The 21,314-nt window shown below is 37.4% G+C and overlaps 1 protein-coding gene across 1 annotated transcript; it reads right to left on the reverse strand.

The window, feature by feature from the left end:
* Window positions 1-14,254: 14,254 nt before the first annotated feature.
* LOC137719946 (uncharacterized) lies at window positions 14,255-18,153 on the reverse strand. Its single transcript, XM_068458924.1, has 6 exons — window positions 18,132-18,153; window positions 17,243-17,319; window positions 16,811-17,155; window positions 16,575-16,700; window positions 15,638-15,850; window positions 14,255-14,656 (listed from the first exon to the last, which is right to left on the reverse strand). Exons 1-6 carry the CDS (start codon window positions 18,151-18,153, stop codon window positions 14,255-14,257), a joined length of 1,185 nt encoding a protein of 394 aa, XP_068315025.1.
* Between the last annotated feature and the right edge of the window lie 3,161 nt (window positions 18,154-21,314).

Here is a 21,314-nt window from a genome sequence, read left to right on the forward strand (position 1 = left end):
TTTTCGTCCAAGTTTGTGTTTAGGCTCAAAACTGCCCAGTTTGTGTTTTTAGGCAGTTTTGAGTGCTTTTAGCCTATTTTGAGTCTTGTGAACTTGTTTGAGTCTTTTTAAGTGAGTTAAGTGTTTTAAAGGTCAGTTTTATTTAATTGAGTCAGTTTAGAGTGTTTAGCAATCCCTCCTAATCCCCGGTGTAAGAACGATCCCTACTTATTTATATGCTACAATTGTCAAAAGAGGGTTAATTTGTGTGTTAAGTTAATTTTCGCATCAGTGTGTCATGTGTGGAGAAGGACCCTCTAGCTAGCTTATCATCCATAGTTTTCGTTAATTTCGTCCAAAATCCATTTCCCCTTTACTTGGTTGTGTCTTTTAGTTAGAATCTGTCCAAACTTGTGTTTTTAAGTGTTTTGAGTCAAGTTAAAAGTAATTTTTGTCCAAATCATCCTTTAGTGTCTAGTTTGAGTCTATCTGATTATTTTGTGCTGTTTTGAGTCTTTTTAGTTTGTTTTGAGTCATAAGAGTCTAGTTTTCTGTTATTGAGTCTAGTTTAGTGATTTAGAGTTTAAATCGAGTAGATTAGCATCCCTTCTAATCCCCGACCTAAAACGATCCCTACTTTCATATACTACAATCATAGGGTTTTAATTTGAGTATTAGAATATTTCACATCAAATGGAAATCGGAGTTACGACGAAGATTTTATGGAACTACGAATCTGAAAGATATTTTTGTAAAATTACTATTTTAATTATTTAATTATTATATTAATTTTTAGGTAGGATTTTTGTGGCTGCGAAGCCCACACCCATTTCTGTGACGACCCGTCCCTAATTTTATGTTTTTACAAATTTTAAAAGCGTGATTTTGCGAAAATGGTCTTAGAGACGAGGGTATTGACTTTCATAGACCAACGTATAGTGAGACATACGAAAGAATTCTATAGTGTATTCCTGAAGTTCTCGATAAAATTTTTGTATATATATCACTATTTTATATCTTTGCATGAAAAGATATTATTATTATTATTATTATTATTATTATTATTATTATTTTGTGGATGATGAGATTATAGAAAGAAAAAAAAAAAAACCGGTAGGGGAAGAGGAAGGGCAGAACTGCCCAACCGGCGAGAGAGAGAGAGAGGTTAGCTGAATCAGGAGAAGAGAGAGGAAGGGCTGGCCAATCAGAAAGCAAGAAATGAGGGAAGGGAGAAGGGGGAGAAATGGGGGAAAGGAGGAAACAGGGTTCCCTAACCCGCGTGACCTTTTCACCCATCTCTCCATATTTTCTGGTGGTTTTCCAAGGGATTTCCCATGAATTGGATCAAGGCACCACTCCCAATCATTACCTAGTCCTTTCCTCTTCCATTTCCACCCAAATTTGGAAGGGATTTGATTGTAATTTGGTGAAAAACACCTGTGGGTGCCGCGGGGAACCATGTTCTAAATCCATCAATTATGAAACCATTTCCTTCAATTACCACCACTAGAACACTCCCCTAGAACCCAAGAACAAAGCCCAAGCAGTGGTGAAGACGTTGGAGCACCGAGGATGTCAAATTGAAGAACACCCATTCTAGGGTTTCCGGTGGATTTCAGTAAATTGGAGCTCTTCAAGGCCAAATTGGCCTTGGTCATAGGTATGAAAGTTACTCTACTCATTGAGATTGAAAATTTTGGTAATTTTTGGAAATAGGTAGATTTTTCCGGCGAGTCGGGACGACCGACCACCACCCACTACGGCACGTGGCCAGGGGGCCGTTGATGTCACTCTTAGGCTAAATTGGATGCCTTGAGCTTAGTTTTGGTAATTGTATGACATAGGTTGATGGTTGGAACCTAAATTCTCTACGATACGTTAATTGGTAAAAATGTGAATTGACAATCCAATCGTTGGATCGTCACCAAACTTTAAATGCATTATAGTACGTAATATTTGAGGACCATAGAAACTTATGGATCATGAATCTGACGTACGGATCTTCTCGAAGTGGATTTGTAAGTTCATAAAATAAAATGTTGACTGCCACTTGGTTTTGGCAATTGGCAGAGATCTGACCGTTGGATCGTAATGAAACATTAGGACATTGTTCTAGGAACATAATGTGGATCTTTGGAAGTAACGGATTAGAAATCCGTTATGCGGATCTTTTGGATTGAATTACGTAGGGATGTGTTTTATGTAAATTATGTATTCTATCAATAAGAACTCTGAGACATGATTTAATAATTGTTCTAGGCAATGTTGGTTCATGATGTCTTGATATTCGCGCTAGGGAGTCGTAGTGCGGACCTCAAGTGAGTGGGTCTTTTCCTTTCTACTGTATATATATACATGATTGATAATTCCACAAACATTTTTTAGTTGATTTATGCATATTGCCTACATATACTTACTATGAATGTTTAGAAGTATATGTGTGAACTACGAATGGCTTGATCTCTGTTTAGGGTACGTAGGCAGTCTAGCGAGAAGCTAGATGCAGCTATACAAGAAGTGAGATTAAATAATTGAGACAATAGCCTTGTTTGGGGAATTGAACAATGTGAGGGACATTGGTGTAAAATGTGAGATTTAACCTTATGTGTTGGTGGTTAAATGTTGGTTATAAATCAATGTGTGAAGAATCAAGAAATTAAAGTAAGGAAATGTAAGTAATGATAGTTAATTAAACTAGTGTCTAGTTGGACTTATCACCGATGATTATTGATGTGATATATAATAGCACACAAATTAAACCCTATAATTGTAGTATGTGTAAGTAGGGATCATTCTAGGCTGGGGATTAGAAGGGATGCTAATCTACACAATTTAAACTCTAAAATACTAAACTAGACTCAAAAATGGAAAACTAGACTCTAATAACTCAAAACTGACTAGAATGACTCAAAACACACAAACTAAGTTAAATTGACTCAAAATAGGTCCTAGAAAGTGATTTGGATGAAAATTGAACTAAAAAGACTCAAAATACTCAATAGGGATAGATTCTGATGAATTTAAACTAAACTAACGCAAATAAGAACTAAAGGGGTATTTGGATTAATTTTAAACTTAACTTGAGTCAAAACACTAATATAAATAGACTTAAACAGATTCTAACTAAGTTCAAACACTAAATATTAAAGGGGAATTGGTTATGACGAATTTAAAACTTAAACACACATATTGCATAAACTAAACTAAATAGTATGAAACTAGGGTGAATGAATGGATGAAAGGTTAGCTAGAGGGTTCATCTCCACACATGACACATATGCATATAAATTGATTTCCAGTTATTATTCCTTTAAACCATGAATGACAATGCCACAAATTAATCGTGAAAAGCAAAAATTAACTTTCAGATTTTCCTAAATTCATTGAATTGGATGGAATACGCATCAGCAACCAAATTATTCTTATCAAGTTCCCTACAAGAACAGCATAATAGAGATACAATCAAAGATCATTAAGCTTTGTGAAAATCATAAGCATTGACAAGGCATTCGTAACTATGAACTGCATGATACTCCTACCATGAATTTACTTAACGCGATTGTGACTAGCAACCTCCACTACTTATAAATATAAGTTCATAACGATTAGGTGAAATTCCCTTATATTTTAGCATCAAATTCATGCATGCAAACTAAGTATGCATCCTTAATCAACATACAAGAATAAGTTATCAATCAAACAGATAAGTAAATCACATTCATGTTTTACAAAACAATAACTGGAGGAAATCAATTCGTATCACATATATGTTCAGGGTTTTGAATTCACCTTTAACTAAAAAGAAATTAGTTCCTCATGTTCGCAATTAAACAAAGAGAATTAAATTTAAACATTGAAAACTAAGATAGAATACACCTAGAAATGCTCCAACAATCCAACGTCTTAAATGGCAAGCACGGCTCCAGGTGGCTTCTTCTTCTCCTTCCTTGCACAGTTGCAGCACAATGGGGATTTTCTGAGTTTATGGCTCTTGTGTGTGGTGCGAATTATGGTGTGGATATATAGGATGTGGTGGTCTGATATATGCGGCAAAGACATGTATTTATAGGTTAGGGTTTTGCACAATTTCTGAAAGGAAAATGATTGCACAATCCTAGGGGAAAAAGCCTAGGGTTACACAGCAGAGACTAAGGAGGAAAGGGATTCAAAACCTACAACAGGGAATAGGCCTTCTAGAAGGGTATTGGGGTAGATTTCGAGAAGGAAAGGGATGAAAGGTGCGACATCAATGTAGGAGAAGGATAGGGCTTCTAGAAACCTGATATTTAGGTGTTCTAATGTCATTTGGATGTCCTCCTTGCAATAGGAATTAAGGTAGCAAAAGATTAGGATAGGATAAGATAAGATAAGGTTGTTTGCATAATGTTCCATGTTTCTTGCTCCTTCCTTATCTTCTTTGTCTTGAACTTGTTTCTCCAGATTTGTAGCAAATTCCTAGCCTCTTTTGACTTCAAATTCGTCCATCCACTGATAGGAGCATATTTATGCTACTTAGTTATGTTGTTTCCTTGCATTTAGTTAGTTAATTACTACTTATTATAGTCTTTTAAACTACTTTCGTATCTTTGTAGGTCCTAATGGCAAAAGGAGCAAGAAAGTGCATTTTGGAGCCATTTGGGGCAGTTTTGGGCATCAATTGGATAGCTTATGAGCGGAGCAGGGTGGATGGACGAAATTGAAGTCAAGAGAGGCTAGGAAATGCTACAAATCTGGAGAAACAAGTTCAAATACAAAGAAGATATGGAAAGAGCAAGAAATAAGGAACATTATCCAACCTTATCTTATCCTATCCTAACCAACCTTATCCTTTCCTAAATCTAGCATTATCCTATCTTATCTTATCCAAATCAGTTTATGCCTTAATTCTAGCTATTTAGAAGGATTAGTTATACATTTAAACACACAACTCAGATTCTAGAAGCCTAAACCCTTATATGCCACATATATGCTATTCCTTGGAGGTTTAAGAGTTGTAATCCCTATCCTACACCTATGCCGTGTGTCCTTGTCCCCTTAGGTCTAGAAATCTGTTCTAAAACATTCTTTCTAGAAGCCCTATCTTCCTCCTAAAAAGGTGCCACACCTATTCCCTCTAGAAACCCCAATCCCTGCCATGTATTCCCTATCCCTTTCCCCCTTGGTTTATGCTAAACCATAACCTTTTTCCCTTAGGATTGTGCAATCTTTTTCCTTCAGAAATTGTGCAAAACCTAGCCGATAAACACAAGCCATTGCCGCAGGTTTTAATCATCCATTCACTCATTCATTCATTCATACATTCAGCCATCAAACACCATAATTCACACCACATCACCCTAGTGCCGCAAGCAAGGAAGGAAGGAGAAGAGGACTTTTGCAATCTGCCATCCAAGGGAGTGCCGTGCATGCCATTGGAATGTGGAGCGTTTCTGAGTTCTTTCTATCCTTAGTTTTAGTTTGATATTTACTTTAATTTGGTTTTCAATTATGATGAACATGTGGAACTAATTTCTTTATAGTTAGAGGTGAATTCGAAGCCATGATTATATGTTTTATATGAATTGATTACATCCAGTTATTGTTTCTTAAGTCTTGAATGTGATTTGCTTATCTGAATTATCAAAACTTGTTTATGTATGTTGATTGAGGGTCGACACTTAATTTGCTTGCATGAATTTGATGCTAGAGTATAATGAAGTTTCACGTAATACTATTCGTTTATATTCACAAGTAGTGGAGGTTGTTAGTCACAATCGTGTTAAGTGAATCCTTGGTAGGAGTCTCATGCGTTTCATAGTGATGAATGCCTTGTCAATGCTTATGATTTCCATAAAACTTAATGACTTTTGATATGTATCTTTATTATGCGTTTCATATAGAGAACTTGAGAAAGATAATTTGATTGTAATGCGTATTCATTCAATTCAATGAAATAAGGAAAATCTGATGGTTGGTTGTGCGATGCAATTAACTTGGGGCGCTGTCATTCAGAGTTTAAAGGAATAATAATTGGAAATTGGTTTATATGCATATGTCATGTGTGGAGAAGGACCCTCTAACTAGCCTTTCACCCATTTAATTCACCCAAATTCGTTTTTACAAAGTGTTTTATACAAAGTTTCTGTTTTAAGTTTTAATTTCGTCAAAAACAATCCCCCTTTCATTTAGTCTTGTTATTTGAGTCAAAATCTGTTTTCTTTTAGTCTTTTGAGTCAAGTTAAGTTTTATTTTCGTCAAAATCACTTGTTAGGTCTAAAATTGAGTCTTTTTTATTGTTTGTTGCTGTTTTGAGCATTTTAAGTTAGTTTTGAGTCTATAAAGTCTAGTTTAGTGTTTTTGAGTCTTATTTGTGTTGATTAGCATCCCTAGTTAATCCCTAGTCTAGAACGATCCCTACTTGCATATATACTACAATTGTCATCAATAGGGTTTAATTTGTGTGTGAAGTTAATTTTCACATCATACACCTTGCTCCATATGCAAGCTATCCATTCCAGCCCAAAATTGCACTAAAATGCACCAAAATGCACTTTTGATAGGAGCATATTTGTGCGACTTAGTTAGCTTGTTTTCTTGCATTTAGTAAGTTAGTTTCTATTTATTATAGTGATTTAAGCTATTTTCATGTGTTTGTAGGTTTAAATGGCAAAAGAGACAAGAAAGTGCATTTTGGAGCTATTTGGAGCAGTTTTGGGCTTGGAATGGATAACTTGCATATGGAGCAAGGTGGATCGACGAATTTGAAGTAAAAAAAAGGCTAGGAACATGCTACAAATCTGGAGAAACAAGTTTAAGACAAAGAAGATAAGGAAAGAGCAAGAAACATGGAACATTATCCAAACAACCTTATCTTATCCAGACCTTATCCTAACCTAATCTGGTTCCACCTTAATTCCAGCTGCAAAGAAGACTTAATTTCAAATTAATTCACCTAATATATGGTTCTAGAAGCCCTATCCCTCTCCTACATTGGTGTCTCACCCTTTAGCCCTTGTTCTTCTAGAAACCTGCCATAATATCCATTCTAGAAGGCCTTATCTGGTCCTAAATCTATGTCGCATGGTCCCTTTAGCTTTTCTTCTAGAAGCCGTGTATTCCCTATCCCAATTCTCTTTGGTTTCTGATTTCTAGAGGGGCCAAAACCCTAAACTTTTCCCCTTAGGATTGTGCAATCCTTTTCTCTTCAAAAATTATGCATAACCCTAGCATATAAATACATGTTTCTGCTGCACAAAATAGAACCATCCATTCATTCATTCAGCCATTCATTACACATTAGCCGCACCACCTAATCACCATATCCCATAATTCACACCATATACAGAAAAATCACCCTTGTGCCGCAACAAGCAAGGAAGGAGGGAAGGACTTGTGCCATGCAATCTGCCATCCAAAGGGAGCCGTGCCTGCCATTGGAGTGTGGATTGTTTCTGGGTTCTTTCTATCCTTAGTTTTAGTTTGATGTTTATTTTAATTTGGTTTTCAATTATGATGAACATGACTAATTTCTTTATAGTTGGAGGTGAATTCAAAGCCATGATTATATGTTTTATATGAATTGATTATGTCCAGTTATTGTTTCTTGAGTCTTGAATGTGATTTGCTTATCTGAGTTATCAAAACTTGTTTATATATGTTGATTGAGGGTCGACACTTAATTTGCATGCATGAATTTGATGCTAGAGTATAAGGGAGTTTCACCTAATCGTTATGAATTTATATTCACAAGTAGTGGAAGTCACTAGTCATGACTGCGTTAAGTAAATTCTTAGCATAAGTATCATGCTTTTCATAGTTACGAATGTCTCGTCAATGCTTATGATTTTCAAAGAACTTAATGACCTTTGATATGTCTTTCTATCATGCTTTTCATAATTAGGAAACTTGATTAGGAAAATTTGGTTGCGATGTGTATTCCATCCAATTCAATGAGTTAAGGAAGATCTGATGGTTAATTTGTGCTATCACGGTTAACTTGGGGTGTTGTCATTCATAGTCTAAAGGAATAATAATTGGAAATTGGTTTGTATGCATATGTCATGTGTGGAGAAGGACCCTCTAACTAGCCTTTCACCCTTTTCAATTCACCAAATTCGTTTTTATAAAGTGTTTTATGCAAAGTTTTTGTTTTAAGTTTTAAATTCGTCAAAAACAATCCCCCTTCCATTGAGTCTTGTTATTTGAGTCAAAATCTGTTTTCTTTTAGTCTTTTGAGTCAAGTTAAGTCTTATTTTCGTAAAAATCACTTGTTAGGTCTAGAATTGAGTCTTTTTGATTGTTTGTTGCTGTTTTGAGTGTTTTGAGTCAGTTTTGAGTCTATAGAGTCTAATTTAGTGTTTTTAAGTCTTATTTGTGTTGATTAGTATCCCTAGTTAATCCCCGGTCTAGAACGATCCCTACTTACATATATACTATAATTGTTAACATTAGGGTTTAATTTGTGTGTCAAGTTAATTTTCACATCAACTTTCTTGCCTCTTTTGCCATTTAAACCTACAAACACACGAAAATAGCTTAAATCACTATAATAAATAGAAACTAACTATGTAAATGCAAGAAAACAAGCTAACTAAGTCGCATAAATATGCTCCTATCAATATCCCCGAAAAAAAATAGTTCGAGAGTAGGGCGTTACAGGTTATGCGCTAGCACTGATTGATGAGATATGGATAAGTCGTACAGGTCACTATAGGTGACTCCGACTTATGCACTAGCACTGATTGATGAGATATGGATGAGTCGTACAGGTCACTCTAACTTATTTGCTAGCACTGATTGATGAGATATGGATGAGTCGTACAAGTCACTCTGACTTATGTGCTAGCATTGATTGAGGAGATATGAGTGCAGTCGTACAAGTCACCATAAAGGACTCCGACTTGCGGGCTAGTATGGGTTATTAAGCACATGACTATTGATATTGCTAATGAGATGTTGTGTAGTGGTATACTTCTGGATTTACAGTTAGTATATATTTGATTACATACTTATACGTAGTATGATTTTCTTGAACTATACAAGTTTTACGGCGAGGGTTTACTACCTTTGATAATTGAAATGATTATGAAAATCTTTGTTTTGCCCACTCACACTTTCTATTTTGCACCCCTCCAGGTTCTAGTAGCAAAGTTCCATATCAGCGAGGATTTGTGGCACTTCCCAGTTCAAGTGGCTCTTTATGATGATATAATTATCTTACCTCACTGTACTTTACTTATGCTTTGTATCACATGTGAACTGGGTCCATACCCGCTCATCGCGCACTCGTGTATATAGGTACTTTTAGGTTTAAATTTATTCACATTGTACACATTATCACAATTTATGGCTTCGTCACCTTCCAGGTGTCGGCCAGCACAGCTTGATTTGGAGCCCTAGTGGACATTCCGGGTCAGGGTGTGTCAATTTCTCCCTCTTCCCATCCCTGCCCTGTGTCCCTTTCCCCACTATCTCAAACTCTATCTCTTCCCTCAGCACTTTTAAACTCTCTCATCTCTCATGTCCTTCTCATCTGCACATCGGCCACCATCCTTACTTGCCATACTCTAGTGAGCTCCCAAAACGTAGAACCACCACATGCACCACCGGACGACCCTTATCATGAACCTAGACCTGGCGGAGGTCCCTCATTTGTTCTCTTTCCCTACACAGTGGCACTACCACTGTTCAAGACTTTCTCTAGCGATTTCTCACCGTTCCCAGCATAGGTAAGCCTCGAAAACCCCCAAGATCTTCGATGATCGCGTTTAGGAGTATGATTAGGATCTTTTTGAGATGTTTTGTGGTTGTTTGGATACAGAGATAACTCGGGGAAGGTTTCCCTAGTTTTCCGGCAAGAGTCCGAAAGTTTTGCAGGTTTTTTTTGGCCAGCTTTGGCCACGGCTTAGTCCCATTTAGGTATATTTTGAATTGTTATCTCCCTAGCTTCATTTTGGTTTTTAAATCTTTGATTTTGGTTGAGGAATGAACCCGTTATGGCTCTTGAAAGTTTTTCGGCTTTCCCCTTACAAATTCTAGCCTTCTTCTATGCTGGGTTCGGCGGGTGCAACCCACGAGCCCAAATGGATCTGCCCAACCCAATACCAAAAAAAAAACAAAAAAAAACAAAAAGATCTAAACCTGGATCCGAACTAGCCGACCTGGACCCATTTGGAATCTAGTGAGAATATTTCGTTAACTTTAACAGAATATTCCGTATAGGGATGGAATATTTCGTTAAAGTTAACCGTTGACTATTAGTTGACTTTTGTTGGCTTTTTCAAAATTTTGCTTTGAAACCTTTCTAGGCTAATTTTGGTGCCTGAGTCTGTTGTTGGCATCCATTTACTAAAATTTCAAAGTTTTAACGTAGTTGACCGCCTGGGCGGCTCAGTTGACTTTTTAGTTGACTATTGACTTCCCCATTGACCTTTTACAAAATTTGTCGAGGACCGTTCTTAGGGTATTTTGACGTGCTAATTCTGAATCCGCCGTTTGTTTTTCCAAATTCAAACGATTAAATTGAGTTTTACTAATTTGTCTTTATTAAGCTTAGGTACGATTAGCATCAGCGATCCGTATTTACTAGTTCGAATGGCTACAACTTCACAAGTATCTATGATTGGGTCTCTTCTATTATATAGTATATATATTTATTCAATTTTCATACATATTAATAATGCATTTTCTACGTGATGCCATAATTAAATTAACGTTTATAAGAAATATCATAATGATGAGAATTATGAGATCATTGTAAATCCTACAAGATGCCTTAGTTATATTTATGGCCATGAATAATATTATGTTGACTAGAATTATCGATTTACCGTTGCATGATCATGCTTATGTTATCTGCTCATCGTGTGCTACATTGGTGTTAGTACTCACCTAGGTTAGGGCCAGTCTTCACGTGGATGTTCACATCTCACCGTACCCTCACTTTGGATCCATTGTAGGTGCCAATCATGTCCTAGATTACGAAGACAATTAGGACTCGTATGTGATGCACATAGCGCCAGTCTTCACATGATTGTAGTACTAGAGCGTAAATCATTATTACACCCAGTCCTGTTCATGTCAGAAAATCTCTGCATGAACTCATCTATCATTTTATGTCAATGAGCACTCAATATGATTTGTTTGTTTATGCGAGATATTGCGATTACCGGATGTTATGTGTTTTATATACGAAAATATTGTGAATGATTGCATTTCGAGATATTACTGTTTATGATAGTATTTTCATATTATACGTAGTATGTTACATTTGGAAACTATACTTGTTTTAAGACGACGGGTTATTACGATTTCGAAAAGGTTTTATAAAGCTTTATTTTTAGGCCCACTCACCTTTGTTTTTTGCCCGTCCAAGTTTTAATGGTAGAGCTTTCATGTCGACAAGGATTCTTGGCAAACGTTGGTATAGGAGATTACCTTCAATGGTATAATGCTCATTCTATTTTTATTGTACTTTGCTTATGCTCTGAAATCATGTGTGAAATGGGTTCAATCCCGTTCACATGCGCACTTTTGCATTTAGTCACTTATAGGTTTAAGTTTACTCACATTTTCCACATCACTACACTTTATGGCTTTGTCACCTTCCTGGTGTTCACCAGCACATCTCGATTTGGAGTCCAGGTGGACATTCCAGATCGATACGTGTCATTAAAACATGAGGTATGAGATTGTGGTGCTTTGTGTAATTTACTCTATCTTATATTGTAGCTCAAGTGTGCTACTATGGCACGACATAACACTGTAACGTTGTACCTGTTTCCTACAATTACTTTCCCAATTGTATTCCATCCACTGACAACTAACAAACTTCTCTCTCCAACGACATGAAAATAATGAGTTTCGAGTTTACACGATAACTAATTGGGTCGTTATCAGGTCATCCGTTAAGAACCTGTTGATAACGGGTCCCTAACAAGTGTACACGTGGGTAACCCATGAGTAACCTGTTTCGGCTCATTAACAAAAATTATTTTGATGATTTCAAGTTAAACTATTAAAAAAATCTTACTATAAAATACGATAGTCATACTGTATATATTGTATATTAAATATGTATTATTGCATTATCATTCTATGTAAGTTGAAAAAAAAATTATGTTTTATTTATTTCAAATTTTTATCATGAGAGTTTCTTATTATCATTGCTAGAATAAATATTACTTTAGCTGCTTTCCGAAATTTAATCAACTAGTATAATGACACACCCCAACTGAAATCAAGGCGTGCTGGTCATCACGTGAGGGTGACGTAGCCAGGTGCACAGTGTGGAAGCAATAATAATTTAAAAATGTGAACAAATAAAAACCAAACTAACTAGAGCACTAAATAAGAATAAGTGCAAGACGAAATAAGTGTAAATTCACAACTAGAGCATAAGTAGCCTAAGTGCAGTCCAGTAGGACGAATACTAATTATACAACACCAAAGTATGGTAATAATTTGTCAGAGCTGTCGTGGATTCCTCGCAAGCCACCAAAAAGCACTCCAAACTAGAACCTGGAGGGGCGCAAAACAGAAAGTGTGAGTGGGCAAAAATAAAGCTTTTCAAAACCATGTCAGTTGTCAAAGATAGTAACCCCTTGCCGTAAAACCTGTATAATTTCCCAGAAAATAGAATACATCCACAACCATGTGCAGAATAGCAAAATTCACAAATATGCCATGTCGAATATCTCAGCATAAAAATATGTAAGCTAGGTGATATAAATCAATGCAAATGATATGTCAGCCGAAATCACCTAACGTGACCTGTACGGCTGAATCTAGAGCTCATCCATCTAGTCGGAGTCACCTAAGGTGACCTGTACGACTCAAATCCACATCTCAACAAATATACCTGCACACGAGTCGGAACCACCTAAAGTAGTCTGTACGACAGGACTAGGTGTAACTAAATACGCCCAAGTGCTACGATCACGTGAAGACTGTGCAAATAATCGCGGGTCATCTAAGAGTCAGAACCACCTATAGTGGTTTGTACGACAGGACTGTGCACCTAACTTGGATCCAAGGTGAGCGTATGGTGCGGGAGGTGAACATCACGTGAAGGACTGTGCCCTAACCACGGGTGGAAGCACTAACACCGGGGTACAGGTTTATGAGCTCTCAACACATCTCACATAATCATCAATTTACATAAACAATCTGCAACTCACCTGGTACTTATCTGAGCGTCCACAACATCAAATCACATTTATGCATGCCATATTAATTCAATGATCTACGTATAAATCAATATGCATGGCATTTCTAAACATAATTTCATTTAAATCGATTTTCTGGGTAAAATCTCAAGTATATAGGTATATACGGAAAACCAAAAACCCACTCACTAGTATATGGAAGGGTTGTAGCCCCCAAACCTCGATTGACTGCGCTCGTCCTGAGGATAGGTCTCCCCTATATGCGAAACAACTATACAAACGTTAATTTAAAGCACATAAACGAAACTAGCTAATAACTTCTCATACATTGCTCAAATGGGGTGTTTGAATATACCAACGTGATCTACTCAACACTATGAACATCCCTATATTTTTAGAAAAATTTTCCGACCACCCACGGGCCGGCCAAGGCATGATCAGACGCGCCCCCACGCGCGGCCAACCCAGACGAAAACTTAACTGTCGTTTGGAATATTTCATCGAACACTCTGGCAACGTCTGCAACTAGATGAACTCAAGCTTCCCGACATCCTATACACTTCAAAATTACTCCCTGAGCTTCATGAAGATGTCCTAAAGCTTCGTAGAACCTTAAAACTCACTGAAAATTCCACGATCACGATCACATGAACAGTGCTCAAAATCTGGGATTTCTGGTTTCTTGGATTTTTGAACGATACACATTCTAAAAATGGTATGGATGTGTTCCTAATCTCACAAGGAACACGAAGATGGCTTCCAAAACCTTGATCCATGAATGCTCAAGTGGTTTGAGAAGTTGTCCGTATGTACGGAAATGGAAAGAAATCCGAGAGGGAAGGAGAGAGAAATGTCAATGGTTTGATGTGTGTGTATAAGTGTGTGGTCCAAGTTACAGCCAACCAAAAACAAATAAAATCCAAGTTCTAATTGGGTCCAAACCATTAGGACTTAACATATTTGGACCACCACCAAAATATATCACCCACGACACCAACTAACGTTAAAGGGCAATTTAGTCATTTCACTTCATCAAGGATAAAATAATATACACATTCAGGACGGGCTGTCATAACCTACCCCCTTAAGAAAATTTTGTCCCCAAAATTCACACAACAAGAAACAAGCCTCTAATAATCATAAAACAAGCATGGATACATCTCTTTCATCTGATCCTTTGTCTCCCAAGGAGTCTCTTCCACCGAGTGATTTCTCCACAAAACTTTCACCAAACGCACTGTCTTATTCCTCAGAACTTTATCTTTCCAATCCAGAATAGTCACTGGCTCCTCATCATAAGTCAAATATGGATTAATTTCCAAAGGTTGAGGAGGTATCACATGCAACGGATCTGAAACATAATGACGAAGCATGGAAACATGGAACACATCATGCTCTTTAGACAACTCTGGAGGCAACTCAAGCCTATAAGCAACTTCACCGACTCTCTTAGTGATCACATACGGTCCGATGTACCTAGGACTTAGCTTACCTTTCTTCCCGAACTGTACCACACCTCTCCACGGTGAAAGCTTTAAAAATACCCAATCACCCACTTTATACACCCTGTCAGTGGCATGTTTATCTGCTAAGCTCTTTTGTCGATTCTGGGCAGCTTTCAGGTTAGACTTAATCACCTAAATATTCTGAGTAGTCTCCTCCACTATCTCAGGGCCCTCCAAAACTCTTTCGCCAACCTCTGACCAACATAAAGGTGTACGACAAGATTTTCCATAAAGTGCCTCAAATGGTGACATACCAATACTTGAATGAAAACTGTTATTATAGGCAATTTCCATTAAATCCAAACACTTATGCCAAGAGTCACCAAATTGCAATACTGAAGATCTCAGCATATCCTCTAATGTCTGAATAGTCTCTCTGATTGTCCATCTGTCTGAGGATGATATGATGTACTGTAAAGTAACCTCGAACCAAGAGCTTCCTAGAATGCTACCTAGAACTTAGAAGTAAACGTGGGATCACGATCTGAGACAATACTAATTGGAACTCCATGATACTTCACAATCTTCGATATAAATAATTTAGCTAATCGGCTTAAAGAATACTTCTCCCTTACTAGACTAAAATGTGCTGACTTAGTAAGCCGATCAACTATCACCCAAATGCCGTCATAGCCATTATGTGTACAAGGAAGCTTGTACACAAAATCCATAGTAATGTTTTCCCATTTCCACTATGGAACGGGAAGCTGCTGCATCAACCTAAATGGCTTTTTCCTTTCAGCTTTAACCTACTGACAAATGGCACACCAATTCACATACTCAGCAATTTCTCTTTTCATAAGCCGAACAGTGCGCTTCGTCCAAAATTTTTTTCTTTAATTCTGCATTATTCAGCACGTACATTCTGTTCTCCTGCATAAACATGCCATCAGTCTCCCAAACTCTAAGATCTTTCTTTTTCCCCTAACTTCTTGCTTTAATTAACTCCTGGATTTCTTCATTATTCATCTGAGCCTCGAGCACACGATCAGTTAATATTGGTCTAACTTGGAAATTAGCAAGTAAAGCTTCTTCTCGAGCTTCCACCCCTAGCTTCACTCCAGTGGACCTCAAATCAGCAAGAAGAGGAATATGACAAGCATATAAAGCATTAAGTTTAACTGGAGTCTTCCTACTAAGTGCATCAGCCACCACATTTGCACGACCAGGTTGATACTTAATCGTGCAATCATAATCACGTAGTAACTCAATCCACCTTCTCTGCCGAAAATTAAGATCCCTTTGAGTAAAAAGATATTGAAGACTTTTATGATCCGTATAAATCTTGCATTTTTCACCATAAAGATAATGTCTCCAAATCTTCAAAGAAAAGATAATGGCTGCTAATTCGAGATCATGAGTAGGGTAATTCATCTTATACTGCTTTAATTGTTGTGAAGCATAAGCAATCACCCTACCATGTTGCATCAACACACATTGCAAACCATTCAAGGAAGCGTCACTGTAGATCTCGAAATTACCACTATCATCTGGGAGCGCCAAAACAGGTGCATGAGTGAGACAATACTTCAACTACTGGAAGCTCTGCTCACAATTATCATCCCACTCAAAATTAACATCCTTCTTAGTTAGCCTCGTCAGTGGTAAAGCAATAACTGAAAAATCTTTAACAAACCATCGATAATAACCTGCTAAACCAAGGAAACTTCGTACCTCCATGACGGTTCGTGGCTGCTCCCAATTCTCAACGGTTGGCACCTTTTAAGGATCCACCAGAATACCTTGGGCGGATATAACATGTCCCAAAAATGCCACTTGATTCAACCAAAATTGGCATTTGCTAAACTTAGCATACAATTGGTGTTCCCTCAATCTCTTCAACACCAAAGTAAGATGTCGAACATACTTTGATTTAGACTTAAGACTATACTAGAATATCGTTAATAAAGACAATGACAAACCTATCTAAATATGGCTGGAATACTCGATTCATCAAATCCATAAAAGCTGTAGGTGTATCAGTTAATCCGAATGGCAACACAAGAAACTCATAATGACCATATCGAGTTCTAAAAACCGTCTTAGGAACATCCTCACTTTTAATCTTCAACTGATAGTAACCAGACCTCAAATCAATATTAGAAAAAATACATAGGCGCCTCGAAGCTGATCAAATAAATCATCTATACGCGGCAATGGATAACGGTTTTAAATTGTTACCCGATTTAATTGCCTATAATCAATGAATAGCCTCAAAGTCCTGTCTTTCTTCCTCACAAATAACACTGGAGCTCCCCAAGATGAAGTACTAGGCTGAATAAAACCTTTATCAACTAATTCCTGCAATTGAATCTTCAATTCCCTTAATTCAGCAGGGGCCATTCGATAAGGAGTCAAAGATATAAGATCTGTACCTAGAAGCAAATCAATAGTGAAATCCACATCTCGGTCTGGCGACAATCCAGGTAAATCATCAGGGAATACATTAGGAAAATGCCTAATTACATTTACGTCCTCCACACTACTAGGAGCAACATCATTCAACACCACATGAGCTAAATATCCCTGGCAACATTTTGATAGTAACCTTTTTTATCTCACAGCAGAAATAACGCCACGCCTCACCCCACTTTGCTCACCCACAAAAGTAACCATAGGTAATCCAGGACGAAAGAAAGTAACCGTTTTCCCGTAACAATCTATATTGGCACGATTATAATGCAACCAATCTGTGCCCAAAATCACATCAAAATCAACAATATCTAACAGGATAAGGTTAGCTGGTATAACTATATTGATAAGTCACATTTTGCATGCATTTATATCTTCCTTATTTGGCGTCTTTGTGATTGTTTTGGATTAAACTAGTTGCATTTTACATTATTTGGTGTTAGTGTGCAGCCAAGTGGGAATTTGGATCAATGGGAAGGCAAATGAAGTAAAAACATTCCAGAAAAGATGTGAAGTGTTAAGAGATGCAATTCGGCCATATTGGGTGATTCTAAACAAGGCAAAAACATTGAAGTCAGCTATGTGGTTCCAACACCAAAACATGCATTCACATGCATGTTCACAACCTTGGCCGTGCATTCTCATGTCATCCCATCATTTTATGCACTTCTAGCACCAAATCAGATTTCTCACACCTTGTGCCGTGCATTCCACTACTTGTCCATCTCCCTTTTGCGCCAAAAACATCCACTTCCATCAATTAATCCACTCAGCCACATTCACATGGATGATTCACAATCTGACCGTGCATTCCATTTCCCTTCTCCATTTCATCTTTGCAGAAATCCACATGCATTTTGATTAAACAAACCACATACCTACAGATCATGTCCACTCCTTACAGCCATCATTTCAGAAATCCATTTCATCCCATCATTCCATGTGATTCCAGCCCCCTTTGTCCATGCCGTGTGCTTTCTTCCCCTTTCCAGATTTGTACAAACAATTTCAAATGGCCAATTCACCTTTGCAGGTTCCACTCACTTGTTGAAGCAAGGGCACATGCTTCTTTGAATACATTAACACATACTTGCAGATCTTGTCCATGCCATGCGTCCACTACCTCAGAAACCCATCAATTCCAGCTCATTTTATGCTATTCCATCTCACTTGTGCAGATGGAGATCCAATCTGAGTGTTGGAGCCACATTCCTTTCTATAAAACAAGTCTCACTTCACACAACAAGGGTTCGGCATTTTTCTTCTTCACTCAGTCCATTACACACGCATAACTTCTCCCATTTCACTTCATTTTCTGTCCATTTCTGTCCCAAGGGCAGAAACCATTCAACCATAACCAATCTACCTTCATCCGCACCACATTTGGAAAACCAACACTGATAGGAGCATATTCATGCGACTTAAATGGCTTGTTCTCGTGCATTTACGTTATGTTTCTTTAGTTATTTTAGTACTTTAAGCTATTTTCGTGTGTTTGTAGGTCCAAAGGGCTAAAGGAGCAAAAAGATGCATTTTGGAGACTTTTGGAGCACTTTTGGGCTAAGGATGGATAGCCTATGCTTGGAGCCAAAGTGTTGGACGAAATTGAAGACCAAAGTGTTGGAACCTTGTTCCCTTTAGTTCTAGGACATTTAAACCTTTCCTTTATCCATTGCACATGCATTTCCAACCTAATCACTCACCCACACAATCTGCCATCATTCCAATCAAAACCGTGCACATGCTATCACCATGCATTCACATGCACTTGTTCCTCCATCATTCCATCCTTTAAAACATTGCACATGCACTTTAATCATTCAACACATGCACTCCCATTCTTTAATCCATGCAGCCACACATTCACCCATATGCATTTCCACCCACATCCTATCCCATTTCAGATTGCATTTCATTCATTTCACATGCATTCCATCCTTTAATTCACTCACATACACTCATAATCATTCACATTTTGCAATCACATGCACTTCCTTTAATTAATTCATCCTAGCTGTCAAAGCACATGCACACTCACCCTAATCATTCACATAGCTTTAATTCACATGCAAACACATTGCATTACCATTCACCACAGAAAAACACCATCATTGCCGAGCCTAATTCCCTTTGCATCCATTCCACATGCATTCACTTCATCATTGCAGCCACATTTCCACTCACATCCATTTAATTCACATGCTTTCACATGCATTTTCAGCCATGCACATTCACCTTGCATTTGCAGAAAATCCACTTCCTTTGCACATGCATTCATCATCATCACTCTAGTTTTAATTCACATGCATTTCAGATAGCATTCCATTCATTCCACCCTTTAATCACATGCATTCCATCTTTGTTCCAGCAACCCACATGCACAATCCACTCCACAAACATCCCATGCCGTGCACATTCATACACTTTCACATGCATCTTGGCAGATTTCACATGCACACACATGCATTTTCAGCACCAACAACACTCATTGCCATGCACATTCACTCACCATACCATTCCAGCATTAGCACATGCAACCTAGCTGTCATGTTCCCCCCATTTCACCTATAAATACTCATTCATTCACACTCATTCAGGCACAATTCATTTTCACAACAGAAATTGGTCCCTTGGGGCCGTGCCCTTCACAAAGTCCATCCATTCCATTCATAAACTCATCCATTGCAGAAATGTAGACCATCAAACCATCTTTGTGCCGTGCTCTCCCTTACAATCCAAACACCATCCTTCCATTTCCACCACTCCCCAAACCATTCACACCATCAAACTATCCCTAGACCTTGTGCTACAACGAAGAGGAAGAGAAGAGTGCCTAAACGTTCATACAATTCAAGTTTGAGTTGTTGGAATGTTTAGGTGTTTCTTTGATTTCAAGGTTTAATGTCAATACTCTTTGTTTTGTACGAATGAGGAATGGAAGATAAGAGGGCCTAAACGTTCATACAATTCAAGTTTGAGTTGTTGGAATGTTTAGGTGTTTCTTTGATTCTCTTTGTTTTGTACCATGAGGAACTAAACCCCCCTTGGTTAGGGGGTGATTCGAATATATGTTTATGCTTGCATTTTGATTTGAATACTTCTAATTGCGTTTAATAAGTTGTGGATTCAATTCGTTTAACTGTTTGATTGATAACTTATTTATGTATGTTCATTGAGAGTGCACACTTAATTTTCATGCATGAATATGACGCTAGAATATAAGTGAGTTTCACCTAATCGTTATGAACTTATATTCACAAGTAGTGGAGGTTGCTTATAAACAATCGCGTTAAATGAATTCTTGGCATAAGTTTCATGCAATCCATAGTAACGAATGCCTCGTCAACACTTATAATTTTCATAGAGCGTAATGATTCTTGCTTGTATCTCTTCTATGCATTCATGTTGAGGACTTGTGGGGAATGTTTTGAATTGTTGTATGCGCTAACCCATCCAATTCAATAACGTTAGGAAGATTTGAAGGTTAATTAGTGCATCACGGTTAACCCGGGGTGTTGAGTTTCATGGTTTATTGAAATGCAATTGGAAATCATTTTATTATGCAAGTATAACATGTATGGAGATGAATCCCTTAGCCATTCTATCATCCATTCATTCCATTCCATCAAATTCGTTTTACAATCTGTTTAGTTTATTAACTTGTTTTGTTATTTCAATTTTCGTATAAATCTAAATCCCCCTTTACTTTAATGTCCAATTTAGTTAGAAATCAATTTAGTTTGTGTTTATGAGTGTTTTGATTCATTTTATTTCCCAATTTCGTCCAAATTCACCAAAGTGCTCAAAACTGCCCAGAAAGTGATTTTAAGGCAGTTTTGAGTGTTTTGGGTGATGTTTGAGTCTTTTGGTTTGTTTTAATGTTTTAAGTGTTTAGTTTTACATTCTTTGAGTTAGTTTAGTGTTTTATATTGTGTTTATGAGTGTTTTGATTCATTTTATTTCCCAATTTCGTCCAAATTCACCAAAGTGCTCAAAACTGCCCAGAAAGTGGGTTTTAGGCAGATTTGAGTGTGTTTGTGTTGTTTTGAGTCTTTTGGTTTGTCTTAGTGTTTTAAAGTTTAGTTTTGCATTCTTTGAGTCTAGTATAGTGTTTCATATTGTTATTTTACGTTTTTGAGTCAAATCCAAGTGATTAACAATCCCTCCTAATCCCCGGTCTAGAACGATCCCTACTTATATACATATACTACAATTTGACGAAAAGAGGGTTTAATTTGTGTGCGTATAAATCTCGCATCAAATTTTGAGAAAT

The sequence above is a fragment of the Pyrus communis genome, chromosome 16 (genome assembly GCF_963583255.1).
Source record: "Pyrus communis chromosome 16, drPyrComm1.1, whole genome shotgun sequence".
Taxonomy (NCBI): Eukaryota; Viridiplantae; Streptophyta; class Magnoliopsida; order Rosales; family Rosaceae; genus Pyrus; species Pyrus communis.

What these genes read in the sequence shown, in the direction of transcription:
- LOC137719946 (XM_068458924.1), bottom strand. Translation starts at nt 18,153, where the DNA reads ATGGCATGGACAAGATCTGCAA. An exon ending in TTCGTCCTGGATTACCTATG is followed by an intron (nt 17,156 to 17,242) that starts GTTACTTTTGTG and finishes AAATGTTGCCAG; the next exon opens with GGATATTTAGCTCATGTGGT. An exon ending in ATTATAGGCAATTAAATCGG is followed by an intron (nt 16,701 to 16,810) that starts GTAACAATTTAA and finishes GGTTACTATCAG; the next exon opens with TTGAAGATTAAAAGTGAGGA.